At 41.8% G+C, this 15,356-nt stretch overlaps 1 protein-coding gene across 1 annotated transcript; it reads left to right on the top strand.

Moving 5' to 3' along the window:
- The first annotated feature begins 6,335 nt into the window (after positions 1 to 6,335).
- Positions 6,336 to 15,334, top strand: dctn4 (dynactin 4). The gene is made up of 13 exons (XM_061079893.1): positions 6,336 to 6,539; positions 7,172 to 7,242; positions 7,342 to 7,520; positions 8,244 to 8,287; positions 8,541 to 8,648; positions 9,733 to 9,806; positions 10,631 to 10,743; positions 10,827 to 10,936; positions 11,041 to 11,114; positions 11,543 to 11,597; positions 12,507 to 12,614; positions 14,102 to 14,199; positions 14,524 to 15,334. Exons 1-13 carry the CDS (start codon positions 6,405 to 6,407, stop codon positions 14,741 to 14,743), a joined length of 1,389 nt encoding a protein of 462 aa, XP_060935876.1. The 5' UTR covers positions 6,336 to 6,404; the 3' UTR covers positions 14,744 to 15,334.
- The last annotated feature ends 22 nt before the right edge of the window (positions 15,335 to 15,356 follow it).

Here is a 15,356-nt window from a genome sequence, read left to right as displayed (position 1 = left end):
TCAACCTGTTTGTGGCTGAGGACACGCTGTCCTGTTCTGTTGACACCAATAGAAAATAGAGGGCGATGCAAGCAAGCAGAAAGTGTTTCCATATCCTTCTGAGACACACATTGTCTGTGAGTGTGTCCAATATGAAAAAATATAAGTTCCCCCAGCTGATCGCATGCAGGTGATGTGACAGGAGGGAAAAGAAACTAGTTTTAATGCAAATTTCAAACAAATATTTGAGTTTCTGTATTTTCAAGTTTAAACGTCAGTGTGTTTGACTTCACAAATGTTCTTAGCCACTGGAGCTGCTACATAGATGCTATAAGGAACAAATTCCGTGTGACACAATTTTTATTTACTTGAATTTGCACGAATAAGGATCATAGTTAACTGTGTTCAAACGCCTCCTGCCACGACAGATCAGCAGCTGTATAAATAAACAACATGCTATTCGAAACTATACAAAATACCTTCGAGTGTAAGTTGCACTGCTGTTAGCGTGATCAGACAGATAACTTCATTGATGTCACTGATGACATTATCAGCGCTCACGCTCCAGCTGGACAGGCACTGTACTCCTGTAATAAAACAGGGGGCCATCCCTATTTTCCACTGACACCTTTTTTTCTGTCTGTCTTTTTATTCTTAACTAAACAGCCTAAAATAGAGGATCTGGCTTCAGGTGGCGTGGGACGTGTTTGCCTTCAGGGCGTTCTGCTAGAAATCCTTACTGGTAGAACTTTAACTTTTGGGGTTGGATAGATTTACAAAAAGATCATGGCGTGAATTGACCCTTTCGCTCTTCAATGCAGGTGAAAATAGCCTTCATATAGGTCATCATTCTATGGGTCTGTGCCACTAGCCGTGTCTTGATGCAGTTTCAGAGAAGCTGATGTTGATCTGTCAATTAAAGAATGACTGCAGAAATGTGACATATTAGATCTGGCAGCACATGTAGACAGACATCTGAAGAGCAGATGAGTAACTATATTAATATTTACACTGATGCTTCAAGGGATCCAGGAAGCAAAAGAGTGGGATTTGGTTCAATGATGGTCTCTAAATTGGAGAGGCAGGGAAGTAGCTCCGAACTACTGATCTATGATCACAATCCTGATCTGTACAGCTCCATATATAAATATCAGTTAAGGGTCATAGTGCCACCTACTGATCATTGTGAAAATTACGTTTTCCAATTGACACAAAATTGCTCACGCTACATCAGAACGCCTACTTGAATAGATCTATATGTCTGTGTGTGATAATAGTGATGGCGCCATCTACTAGCAACTTTTACTTAAGTAGGATTGTTGATGTAGTACTTTTACTTTTACTTAAGTATATATTTTCCTGTGTACTTATACTTTTACTTAAGTACTAAACTTCAGTACTTCCTCCACCACTGCAAACCAGCATGACCACAAGTCAGACACGTACAGGACTGAAGTTTACCTTGTGTTGGTTTGAGTTCATGAGACACATGTTCATACAACGTGTGCACGCTTTCCCCCGCTTCACACAACACGTCACAACACATAGGGCGGAACCCATAGTAGCAGTAACAGCCATAGACATGGTAACAGCTGGTCTACTGCTATTATGGGTTCCGGTCGGTTGGTCTGTGTGACACAGCGCTCCAGCACCATCTAGCGGCGCAAACCAAAGTGGAGGTGGTGGTGTAGATGGTGCTCCAGCTCCAGCACCATCTAGAGGCCTTAACTCATCTGTGCACCAGGGTGGAGGTGGTGGTTGTCAGACAGATGGCACGCACCACAGCGCGACAGGGGGTTCACCGACCACAATACTGATATACAACATATTCACATGAAAATAAAAGGTACATAAAACTCTACTCCTTTTATAAGTACTGCAAATAATCTCACAACGATGTTAGGACTGATTTAAAATAAAAATAAGACAGTACTCCAAATGGATACCACCCCTCCTCTCATTGTGAAATGGAACATCCCTAACCCTAACCAACAGGGTTTTCAAAGTAGCGGTATTAAACAACACACCATCACACCTGTACGAGCTCTGGACAATCTGTGCTGTGGACAAAACTCTGGAAAATGGACAAGACTGTGTTGTTCACTGTACTGCTCATTGTCCCACTTGTCTCTGGTGAGTTCATTCATTCATGTTCACTTTGACACCACATCTGTCCTCCTGAGAGACATCAGCTATGTTTGATGTGAACAGGACTAAATGTCTTCTGTGTTTTCTCAGGTGGATCTCATCCCACATGTTCGAGTCGGTCATTAACGGTGGAAGAAGGTGAAGACGTGAGTCTTTGGTGTGGACTTGTTCCCTCGGTCAACTTGATGAGTTACACAGTGGAAGTTACAAGAACTGACCTCAGCCAGATCGTCCTCCTGTATCGAGACAGAAGAGTCCTCCTCGATGTCCCGATGGAGCAGTACAGACACAGAACCTCACTTGACCTCAGGGGCCTGATCAGTGGAAACATCTCAGTGCAGATCTCCTCTGTGAAGATGTCTGACAGAGGAGATTACATATGTTTCATCCCCAGACTGAAACCCAGGTGCATCATCACCCTGAATGTTGGTAAGGATCCTGAACTCATGCCTGTGCGGCACAGTGGACAAACGGCAGATTGTGAGTGAACGTGTGATGTGAGAAAGTGATCAACCTGTTTGTTTCTCATGTGAAACAGTGGAGCAGAGGAACCAGGTCAGTGCTGCACCTCGTCTGGAGAACATCTCCACATCCAACCAGCCCGGGAAAGGTATCTGACTTATTATCCACTAGAAAACTAGTTTAGCCTTTAATTCACGTTCCACTTTATCCTCTGTTCTTCTGTGTTTGAGTCCAGAGCAGTTAACCACCAGATTCATCTCCTTTCTGTTTGCCTTCACTACTGCAGGTGCTGTTGCAGCCATTGTTGTCCCTGTTGTCCTCTGTGTTCTTCTTCCTCTTGGTGCTCTCCTGTTAGTGGACTTCATCAGACTGAGAAGTGGAAGAAACAGTAAGTGACAGTTTCTGCTCTGTAGCATTTTACTTTCAGTGCATTTACTCCAGTTTTGTTGGAGCTTGAGTTGAGTGTCTCAAAACCACGTTCAGGTCTCACAGGGGATTTTGTGACGAGATGCAGAAGACAACAGGACCAAGATCCCTTCACTGGTTACCATGCTGGGACCGGATCGGGTCCAGTCTACATCCAGGACAAGGCCCAACCGGATGAAATGTAAAAATGAAATGTAATAATGAAATGTAGAGTTAGGGAGTTTGTACCAATGACAATGAGACGCTTCAACTGTTAAGAGGGAGGGAGAGAGAGGGGGAGGGGGAGAGAGAGGGGGAGAGAGAGAGGGGGGGAGAGAGAGAGAGAGAGAAAGAAAAGAGGCGGAGAGAGAGAGAGAGAGAAAAGTGGCAGAGAGAGAGAGAGAGAGAGAGAAAAGTGGCAGAGAGAGAGAGAGAGAGCAATATTAACAATAAGAGACTTCCTCTTTCACCTTGTGACCACAGCAGGAGCATTAAAGTCAGATTAAGTTGATGATGAAATGTTAACATTTTAAAAGTTTGTATTAGATATACATGAAGTTTCTGCTTAACCTCTAATATTAAAATGTTGAAGCCAGAGTTCATGTGATTGAAGCGTTTATTTGTTTAACACAAGAACTGAGGACATTGTACAAGGACCTTTTCCTTATAAATCAAACAGAACACTTTGGTGAATTAAGGTTTTCAGTCCTCAAATGTTGTCTTAAGACATAAAACCAAAGTATTAAATAATATCTTAACTACCAATGATTGATTTGATTAAAACCAAAATGTAGAAGGCCTGTGAATAATTTAAAATTCCCACAACACGTTTATCAAAGTGTTCTTGTGTGATTACAATACTGTGCGTGTTGCTGCTGGGACTATCTATATCATATCTGCCAGTTGTGCACATTATCGCAGAATATGTTATAATTCTCTATACGACAGGGGGGGATGAGACTTAAACTGTGTCATTAAGATGAAAAAAGCAATGGAATCTGAACTAAGAACATTTCCTTTATATATGCAAATATGTTTTACAATAAACTTCAGGCTCAATGTGAATCTTAAATATTCATGAACATTTCTTTCTCTTTGATATCTGAAGTTCATATCTTTGTAAAGACACCTTCTGCACGCAGTCCCACGCTCCACACAGCACGAGACGGGACGCGCACAGTCAGGACATCAGGGAGAAAGGGACGATCCGGGGACATGATCCGTCTTCATCGATTCATAACGAGATACATGTGATCAGTGGCGATTTTAGTTTGAAATTTCTGGTGGGGTAATTTTGTATGATGTCATAGAGGTAGCTGATTATTATAAGCAGTAGGCCTATATAGACCAGTGATATATACCATGGGCTGCATTTTGAGTGCCAGCAGGGAGCAGAAATCCTATTTCAAATACATTTCACATGCTTTAGCGCTCAGCGTGACACAAAGATGTCGCCTATAATACAGCATTAAAGTAAAATGATTGCAACAAAGTAAAAAGATTAGACAGACACATAGCTCAGATAACTTGCATAATTTATTAAATTATTATTATCAACATGAGGACGACGTGCACCAGCTTCATCTGCACAACACTTTGTGTTTTCCTCCCTTAACTAAAGACGGCCTGCAACTGTTTAGAGTTGGCAGTCATTGCTAAGTGTCGTGGATAATAGAGTTAATTTCTATATTCATTATATATTATATATTCAAATGAAACCTTATTAGAACAATGTTTATCTTTTGCTTTCTGATTTGATACACTTTAGATAAGAACCCAGTGTTTTATTTTTCTTCTTTGCCATAAGAGACAGAACACGGTCAGCACAGCTGTGTCTTCAGGCTCGTCCGTACCTAATAAAATTATAGGAAACATAAAAGTATGGCATTATTGTAGAGGAAGTGTTACTTATGAACAAAGTTTGTATCTTTATTTTCTGTGATATTCAACTACTGATTTTGAATATGGTTTTGGATTAAACTGTGCACTACCAAGACAATGAATGTACTGTATGGAGTTCTTCCACATTATTAGTATTGCATAAGTCATTCTCCAAACACACTCATCCTCATAAACTAACGCTTCTCTCTGCTGGATGGACCGGATCATGTAGCATGCCTGCGGGCTAGCCGCCGAGCTAAGCTAACCACCAGGTACACGTCCATTTGAATCACTACTTACAGATAAATACAATACTAAACTTGACTAACCTCAGAAACGGGAGCTCACACGTTTTTAGCCTCTCTGTCAGGAGAACAAGCAAAACTTCAAAACTTATTATTCATCTGATGTGAGTGAACCTGTCCACAGACTCGGGTGGTGTCCACTGACGGATAGCCTGTTAGCCTGTTAGTTCAGGTGACGCCGAACAGGAAACAGGCTGACGCTGGAGTCGTGTAGCTTGGGAGATTTCATAGGGCCCATCTGAAAAATCCCCACTCTCCTGGTTGGGCCCAATGTTAAGTGTGGTCTAAGTGGTTCACGCTAATTGGTGTTCCCATGGCACAGGTCTGACGCTTGTGTCGTTGTGCCCAGAGCAGAGACGGACGGAAAGAGGGAAGCGTTTCACACAGCAAACTCAATGGTCTTCTGCACAGGATGTGTGCAATGGTCTTCTGCGCAGGATATATGCAGTGGGTTTCTGTGCAGGATGTGCGCAATGGGCTTCTGCGCAGGACGTGCGCGCGCAGTCTTTTAAATTAAAAAAATAAATAATAATTTAATTACATTTTTTTTATTTAATTTAATTACATTTTTTTTTATATATATTTAAGTTGAAATGGTTATGGTTCATTTTTGTTTTAAAATGTATATATTATTAGATATTGTGCAATTAATTGGTGGTTGAAGTCCTGCCAACACGACAGCCTGCCAAACTTAATACCCATGATTTGTGTCCACTGGTGTCCTGGTCCCACGCGGACATTGTGGACTATCAAGTGGGATGGTGCTTGAGGGAAAACCCAGAGATGGATACTGTGACAACTGTCGAGTCCTGGAGTCTGTCCAACATATTCTGATGTGTCGTCCACTCTATGTCAAAGAAAGGACAGAGCTTTTTATATTACTAGGCAAACTGGGTACTGAAAATGTTCCTGTAAAACCATTGCTTGGTGATGGGATGTACAAGAAGGAGAGAGCTGGGGAAGTCTTGCACCTTTAAACTACAAATTCATATCGCAAGATATAAACTGAGGGCATAGACTGCAGTGATTATTCTCTACAAGTGGGAGGCAGACCGCGCTAAATAGATTCTAGTCGGCCGGAAAGAAGAAGAAGAAGATGCAGTTCCAGTGTTCCCCACAGGAGGCTGCCATTGAGCAGACTGGGCTCCTCTCAGATCGGCGGTGACAGCAGCAGCAGCAGTCGGTCCCTCAGTGAGAGCTCAGCCTCAGCTGCTCCGCTCCGAGATGGCGTCTCTCCTGCAGCCGGAAAAAGTTGTGTACCTGGTCCGTGGAGAGAAGCGGATCCGGGCTCCTCTGTCTCAGCTCTACTTCTGTCGCTACTGCAGCGAGCTGCGGTCTTTGGAGTGTGTGTCTCATGAGGTACGTTCATCCGAGGCTTCAGACAGGCTAGCTGCTAGCTACTTTGTTGTTAGGCTACCCGGAAGCAGCTGTCACGAGTAGGCGGGGCTAGCCAGCTGTCTCGCTCGCTGTATGGGTAAGGGGCCTGTCACTCAGGCCAGGGTCCTCTTCTCATTGGCTTAGCAAGCAACGGGTTCACTTCCGTTAGCATTCTGACCAGAACAAGCTAACGCTGATTAGCTCTTGCTATTCTTCAACTTCACATCAAACTAACCGGTTAGCTGACATCTATAGAAGACGATCATGATATCTGATAAGTGATAAAACGTTTTCCTGACTTGGCTCCATTGTAACTGACGTCATCTCCGTCAGAAAGCTGCTTGTTAACGTGGCTCGATGTTATGGACACCACACCCAGACTGAAACGGATTAATCCTCCATGGCATGTTCCCATTCACAGTGAGAGGCTATTCTTTGTAGACATGGGACAGGTCATTCTATAAACCATGAAGTAACCCTCTTTGTCTTTGTACCTCTCTGTTTCAATAAATGCTACTGATTTAATTAGGTTGCTGTTATTGACACACTGATATTCCTGAAGATGTGGATGCATAGTTTGACTCCTCTCACACACCCATCTTTCTGGTGCTCAGGTGGACTCCCACTACTGTCCCAGCTGTCTGGAGAACATGCCCTCTGCAGAGGCCAAGCTTAAAAAGAACAGGTGAGACTGACCGTCTTTACTCAGCACTCATCTGTCTGGTGTCTTTACTTCACTGCATTCATCTAAACTCTAATGTCCTCCTGATTGTCTCCATCGTAGGTGTGTCAATTGTTTTGACTGCCCATGCTGCATGCACACACTGTCCACCCGGGCCACCAACATCCCGGCTCCTCTGCCTGATGATCCCACCAAGACGGCCATGAAGAAGGCCTACTATCTGGCCTGCGGTTTCTGTCGCTGGACCTCCAGGGATGTGGGAATGGCTGACAAATCAGTGGGTGGGTACTTATGTAACGGTCACATTCAGCTCCAGTTGCTAGAGAAACCACAAGCAGTGCATATCTTGTGTGGAAGGTTTGTTGTAATGCCGTGAGTTTTGTGTTGCATTAGCTTCTTGTAGAGTTCTGCAAGGACAGCTTTGGTTTTTTAGTGTACTTGATGTAAGCATCACCATGGTTCCCTCAACAAAAAGCCAATGGGATATTTTTCATTATTACAGATAAGGCCCTGTGACAAACAAACTTTTTCCAGCAAGACAATCTCAACAATTAAACACCACATAAATGATTTGTGAACACAGCATACAATTGCCAGAAGTAAAAAGCTAATATTTGGCTACAGTGCCACAGTCAAACATTAAGCTTCCACTTTGTAATTTTAATAAGTTTTCTTACCTCTCCTGCATAAGACTTTCCTCTTGTGAATGCAAGTATAAAGTGTATAATGACTAATGTGTTAAATGTAGTAATTGGCATGGTGACCAGCCAACCTTTCCAGTCTAATTTATCATGTAGGTCAACATGATAAATTATCAACTCTTTTTAAAAGTAAAAGCTTAAAAAATCACAAGTAGAGTATTTACTGATGTATTTTGTATCAAAGCTTGTGTTAACCACAGGCCTTATTACAGGATGAGGGAACTTGTCTCTTAAACTTGTCTCCCTGCTGCACTTTGTTACTGTCTCGAGTCTGAAGTTTTTGTATGTTTTTGTTCACTGCAGCCAGCGGTGGATGGCAGGAACCAGAGAACTCTCATACTCAGCGGGTAAGTTTTCGCCTCTGGCCATCCACATTCTCTTCACTTGCTCACATGATTCCTGATCATGCATTACTTTTTTTGTAGATGTGGGGAAGGCAGGGAATTACTCTTGTTTTTTATATATATATATATATATATATATATATATATATATATATATATATATATATATATATATATATATATATATATATATATATATATATATATATAAATAATAAAATATATATTTTTTAATTGATCTTTTGGTTCTTTGCAGATCAACAAGCTGATCGAGTATTACCAGCAGCTGGCTCACCGAGAGAAGCAGGAGAGAGACAGGAAGAAGTTGGCCAGGAGACGACAGTGCATGCCACTGGCATTCTCGGTATTCTGCTCCCTCAAAACTCAACAGTTCCAATGTCCTAAAAATGTTTTTATGTGAAACAGCTATTTGTCTCAGTGTTATTTATTACAAAATATGGAGGTACTATTAGAAAACAAAGATTAACTTTATTCAGGATCGATTTGATTCAGATATTCTACTGAAATCTAAATAATATTACAGAGAGTAAACTGCCAATATGTGTGTATGTGCCATCAGAAATATTACATTAATATAATAACATAAATTTACTGTAGTGGCTGCTTTAACTTTGGTTGGAGTGCAAGATTCAGACCCTGTCCATGCTATGGATCAATATGAACCTACTGTTTATATGTTACAGAAAAAAAACAAAGTCTTTCTTATTGTGAAACTGTACACTTTCAAATTGAGTCGGCCTGGTGTGGACATGGTCTTCAGGCTTCTCTCGTTCTGCTTTTTTAATAATTAAATGCAAAGTAGTCATTCTTGTGCTTTTTTAGCACCATTGTAAACACTTACGCTGCAGTGTCCGGCTGTTGCTCTCATTCACTGATGCATTTCTGTGGCTGTTGCATGTCACTATTGAACGCTAACTTGCTTTCACCTGGTTCTTTATTCTCTCCTTTTTTCTTTGCTTGTGCACTTTCTGATCTCTTGGTTTTTACTCCCCAGCAACACACTATTCATGTGGTGGTGAGTTGTATTTTTCACAAATTTGAGTAGTCAGTATCACTGTCATCTCTTTAAATCTGTTCCTGTCTTAATCTGTTTCCAAGTGACCTCACAGATCACATGAATGTCTCCTCGGGTAAATGAGACTGATATCCACACAATGGGAGCCTTCACGTTGGATAGAGGGAGAGAATAAAGAGGAGACTGCATAACCAGATAAAAATATTTGTCATACCAAGTCCAGAGCCTTAACTTTGTCAGAGCTGATTCTCTCCCACTATTCCCAACAGAAAGGCTCCTGTTAATGTCTTTCTCATGTTAAATGCACTCATGTGGAAAAGTTATTGTAGATTAGGTCAGTTCATCAATTGTCCTCACTCCCACTTAATAATCAGGAGTCCAAACGGCTAAACTTGTATTTCTCCTAAATCAGGAAAAATATGGCCTTGGAACCCGACTGCAGAGGCAGAGGTCTGGAGCTCCCATCTCAAGCCTGGCAGGCCTTACGTGAGTGCTCTTTTGTCTTATAATGGGAATTACCGCTGCTTTGACTCCACACATGGACCTTTTTTCTCCCCCTTGTAAAACACTGTATAATATCGGTGACTTAGATCAATTGATCTCTTACCTCCCAACAGCCATTGTTTCATTAATTTCAATGTGCCATGAAAATCAATTTGGAGCCTTGAAACTTGGCTTGAGATGCATCGGTAATCCATCACAGCGAACAGTTCATCACCCTTATTTCTTCTCAAAGCTACATCATCACCTTGTAGCATTAAACTTGTTAGCAGGGATCATTTTTAAACCTCAACACTGGAATGTATTCAAGGACATCTGGAAATTGTATAATTGACTGTGTATTGACAGAGTATGCTGTCAGATCCTGGAGGCAAAAGTGAAGAGTTTTCACAGGTTCTGGCGTTCACTAGTCGAGTCTGAAATCATGCATGCTTCTCAGTGTCAATATCTTGAATTGTTTGTGGCTCAGTAAAAACAAGATAACTTGGTCTCAGGTTACACAAATGACATAAAATGAAATACATAATTATTTGCATATAAGGCAGGTGACACAATTATGATGCATTATAATGGAAGGTGGGAACAGATGAACTTAAATCTGTCATCTTGTGATGAGATCTCTTAGGGCCGATATTAATACCAGGTCTGAACAGGATCTTAGATACAGGTTAAGATAATGAGAGAAGGTCAATGTGCTAACCCCCCCCCCAACCACCTGTACTGTTGGTTTGTTTATCATGTGCTTAATGAGGGTTAAATACCATAGATACAACAGATTGTTGACAGCAGTATTTGTTTGACTCCACCAGCCTTAAAGAGGGTGAGGACCAGAAGGAGATCACTATTGAACCTGCCCAGGCCCTTGATGAAGTGGAGCCCCTGCCTGAAGATTGCTACACCAGGCCCATCAGTTTACCGGAGGGTAAGACTTGTGTTTCCTTAACTATATAAAAAATAAAGTTATTATTAGTATTATTAATTAAATCTGTGTTTCGTTGACGTCAGTGACCACGCTGCGGCAGCGCCTCCTGCAGCCTGACTTCCAGCCTGCAGGGGCGTCTCAGCTCCACCCCCGACACAAACACCTCCTGATGAAGCGCTCACTGCGCTGCAGGGTCTGTACCACCTCCGGGTTTTACTCCTCTCTATCAATTACGGGTCATTGCTTTTAGAAAGATCACAATTATGTAATAACATTTTTCTTAATTTCTCCCACCAGAAATGTGAGCACAATTTGAGCAAGCCAGAGTTTAATCCTACTTCAATCAAGTTTAAAATTCAGCTGGTGGCTGTGTGAGTATTGTTCATCACGATTCTGTCAAAAACCTTTTTCATGATATTTCTGAACAAGTTTTTCATTTGATTAAAATAGAAAAAAGTCTCAAGTCTGATTTAGTTTCATTTGATTAATGTTAAGCACATTTAGTTTAATATCAAATAGATGTAATTATTAAATGTTTTTACACAATATTTAATTTCCTTGCAAAATACACAATTGCCTCTATCTTACCCTTAACCTTTCTTTGTTGTGTTAACCTACATTGACCTATAACTTAATTTCTCAGTTGTTGTAAAGTTAAAGCTGTATTACATACACATTACTATCTAAATTCAACTCAATTAATTTTAACAATTAATAAACAGATTTTAATGTAATGTAAGTGATGAGCACTGAGTGTGTTTGAGTGATCCAGTGTCTTGATTGTCCTTCTGTCTCACAGGAGTTATATCCCTGAAGTGAGAATTATGTCCATTCCAAATCTCCGGTTCGTGAAGGTCAGTGTGTTCACAGGTTCTGACAGGAATATATCTTTTACATGTTTTATTCATTCTGTGCATCATCTTAACCACGTGACCTTGAGTGTGGGAAATGATGCTGAAACAACTTTGAACTGACTTCAACAAGTCTCAATTTTTATCGTCCTTCGGTGGAATTAGCTTTGCAGGCCAACAACATAATACCCAAGATGAATAGGACTCTACAAACCGCTGTAAAGGCTGCCGTTTAAATAATGAGACTACAAAACAAAGCCGTAAAAGAGTACATAAGCTATTAACAAGCAAAAGCAATAAAACAAAATCACATTAGGAACAGGATGATAAAAGTTAATGTACACAAAGAACAAAGATACATCACAATTTCTAATGGAGAGTGTGTTGCCCTATTTAAAGTCTGAGAAACTGTGAGACGAGAGGGATGGCGTCGTTTGTTAATAAAAACACAGTAATGGAAATAGATTGATATACTTATATCAGTGTTTCCCATCGAATTAGATCAATCTGTCACAGTAGCTGTGTACAGGGTGTGTGTGTGTGTTTGCGTGCATGAGATCCCGCGGGGACAGGTAAAGTCTCCCGCTTGCTGAGAACTGCATGACCCTTCAGAGGGTGGCGAGGGAGACTATGGCGGGCTGCCACAGTCTAAGTAATAATTGGGAAAACACTGCTTATATCAGGGCCAGTCTCGAAGGCATTTAACCGTCCAAAGAAGCTGCTTGTCTCAAACATCCCTAATCAGGACAAATTGCTGCTTCCCGGTCCACAGCAAGTATCCCTGTCCCCCAGATATTTAGTGAGGTATTAAGACTGCTCCATGTTAGTATTCAAATGAACAGAGTGTTACTTTAAGAACCCCAAAGTGAACTTGAAATGTGAATTTAAGTGTTTTTCCCTGCGTCTGTTTAGGAGAGCCAAGTGCTGCTGACCCTGACCAACCCAGTAGAGAACATCACCCACGTCTCATTGACTGCTTGTGAGGAGGAAGATCCCGATGACATCAACAGCACTGCCAAGGTTTCTGTCTATACTTTCACAAAGATGTCAGGGCCGTGAGTCAGTGAGCGGGGCTGGTAGTCCCCCCCCGCACGGTGGCCGAACATCAACAAACGGAGCTTGAACTGCTGGAAAAAGCATAATTTGTTTTTTCCTGAATAATGTAAAGCCCTGGCACAGCTCTCGCCTGCCTCTTGTTAAATATTGCATGATCTATCGAACGGTTTTTGCTGCTTTCTTTGCAGCGAGCTTCAGCGATCCGAACGGTCAGCTCTTTCATACTGCTGGCTACTGACGGAATAGTTAGCCTGCACATCGTCTGTTATGCAGAGCAGTTGGGTCCAATTTTTACCTCCATCTGTCAGCTGTCACCGGCGCAGCTCGGAGTGCTGTGTTCCTGTGGAAAACGTTACACGAGCTGCCTGTTGCCAGCAGATGCTGCGAGTCCCTCTGTGACTACAGGCTGTTTGTCTTGGCCTCTTCAGGGATGAAGTCACGGGCCAGACTGGGTAAAGAAGAGCTCCGGGCCAAACCGGAGCATCTTCATGACTCATTTCCATTCACATTATGGCCAAACAGAGTGCACAGGCCGGTCATTCTGCTTGATCAGATATTTAAACAACCTGGAGGGCTGTGAGAACCACATCCAGCCATGCTCCACTCACCTCTCACTGGTTATGTGTCATACCTGTACGCACGTTTGTTGATGAGTGTGCGGGTTCACTGATTTTACCAGTAAATTATATTTAATTAGTCTTTTGCCTGAGACAGAAATGACTGTCAACTCAGAGGTGCGCATGCATAAATCAGAAGAACCAATTTAGATTTTGGACACATTCCATCTGCTGTGATGAATGTGATACACATTCAGTCCTTTTGAGAGCGGTGGAAATATCTATTCAAACTTAGTAAAGTGATAAGTGAATATTAGAAAAACTGACACAGCAGTTACACCTGATGGATAACTACAGATGAAAAACTGTGGTCCAAGCCCCAAGCTCGGATAATTGCATTTACTGTAGGCCCGTAGTATGAAAATAACCCAATAGTTGTTTTTCATGCAACGTCCCCCAAAGTTAATTATCTGTGCAAAAGTTTTTGGCACAAGACAGATGCAGAAAATACTCAAATTGAAATATTGATGACTCAAATTAGTGCTCAGCTTTAATAAATTGGCCTGCTCCCGCTGCTTAAAAAACTCCTCAAGGAAACATAGAAGTGCATCAGACCATCTGAAGTATTTTGCCTCATTTTCCAGCAGAGGGCGCTCATTATCCGCTCGACCATTCGAATTGCAATTTTTCTGTCACGTCAAATTCATTCAAACTTTATATTTTCAAAGGTGACGGCCCTGGACAGAGCTTAAGCAATGTTGGTCGATGCTGTACATTTTTTCCCTTTAGACATATTCTTTCGTTTACTGTACAAATTCAAGTGGGAGAGGCTCATCTAAAGTCTCATCGATCCCTCACATAGCCTGAACATATTGCCTCTGCATTTCTGTTCAGGTCATGGTTCCCAGCAAGGAGCTGGTGTTGGCTGGGAAGGATGCTGCTGCTGAGTACGATGAACTGGCTGAACCTCAAGACTTCCAGGATGACCCAGAGTACGTAGATGCACACGCAAACAAACACACACATTGCCACAGGTCACTTTTGGGTACATTACATAGATTTGGACTAATTTCCTGAACCATAACCACCACTTGCCTTAATCCTTACTCTCAACTAAAGTAACCCTGGCCTCAACCACTGACCCAAAAAGCAGCTCTTTCCTAATTAGAGACACAGCTTTCGTCCCTAGTCTGAGAAGCCGTCCCCAACCAACTCGTCTTTGGGCAGAAGATGTGTCCTTAGGGTCGCCTTTGACTTAGAAATACAGAATTAATAGTATGAGGTAACTCCTAACCTGATCTCTGTCCTCTCCACAGTGTTGTTGCCTTCAGGAAATCCAACAAGATTGGTTTCTTCATCAAAGTGATCCCCCAGAAGGAAGGCGATGGGGATGTCACCGTCTCATTTAAGATCAGACACGACTTCCGCAACCTCGCCGCTCCCGTCAGGCCAAGCGAGGAGGGAGGCGACAGCACCCCCGACGCCATTTGGCTCACCCACCACGTGGAGCTGAGGCTGGGACCCCTCGCTCCCTGAACATCAATACTCCATTTACTCTCAACCGGTCCCACAGTCATAGTGTTGGGTTCTTTTGAGCCAGTTTCTTTAAGATGTGGGATTTCATTCATTTTAAATGATCATCGGTGTGTGAGAGCAGTTAGAGATCTACTTCGAATACAGACTCAGAGTTCTCTTGTTTTATCTCAAGTTGCATCATCAGATACATTGTGGAACTTTCAGTGTGTAAAACTATAGGAAATAATGGCTGACTGCAGACTGACCAATACAACTTTTAGTTGGTTTCACTTTTTTTGTTGCTTTTTAATGTCGCTAAATGAAGAAAAGTGGTAATGTGCTTTATTTCACTGCATTGTCATCCTCTCAATTTAAACACTGAACCATGTGTCAGTAAAAACTGTTGTAGTTTGACTGTTTATTTACAGGAAGCAAACGCTTATATCTACAGTGCATGTAATTATTTATTCAAAATGTTAAGTTTTGATTAATGGAAATGGAAAAGGATTTATCACTATGTAACATCCAGTCTTTTCTTAAGTGGCAAAACAACTTCAAGCTCCCAGCATCTGTCTTTGCACTTAACGTACATTAAATGTATTAACAGCTATGTTGAAAGGTGAGAGTGGCCATA

The sequence above is a fragment of the Limanda limanda genome, chromosome 10 (assembly GCF_963576545.1).
Source record: "Limanda limanda chromosome 10, fLimLim1.1, whole genome shotgun sequence".
In the NCBI taxonomy this organism is placed as follows: domain Eukaryota; kingdom Metazoa; phylum Chordata; class Actinopteri; order Pleuronectiformes; family Pleuronectidae; genus Limanda; species Limanda limanda.
This window is presented reverse-complemented; position numbering and strand designations above follow the sequence as displayed.

Coding starts and splice junctions, on each gene's coding strand:
- dctn4 (XM_061079893.1), top strand. CDS start 6,405: ATGGCGTCTCTCCTGCAGCCGGAAAAAGTTGTGTACCTGGTCCGTGGA. Junction 11,115..11,542: donor AAAATTCAGCTGGTGGCTGT/GTGAGTATTGTT, acceptor TCTGTCTCACAG/GAGTTATATCCCTGAAGTGA. Junction 11,598..12,506: donor CAAATCTCCGGTTCGTGAAG/GTCAGTGTGTTC, acceptor GCGTCTGTTTAG/GAGAGCCAAGTGCTGCTGAC.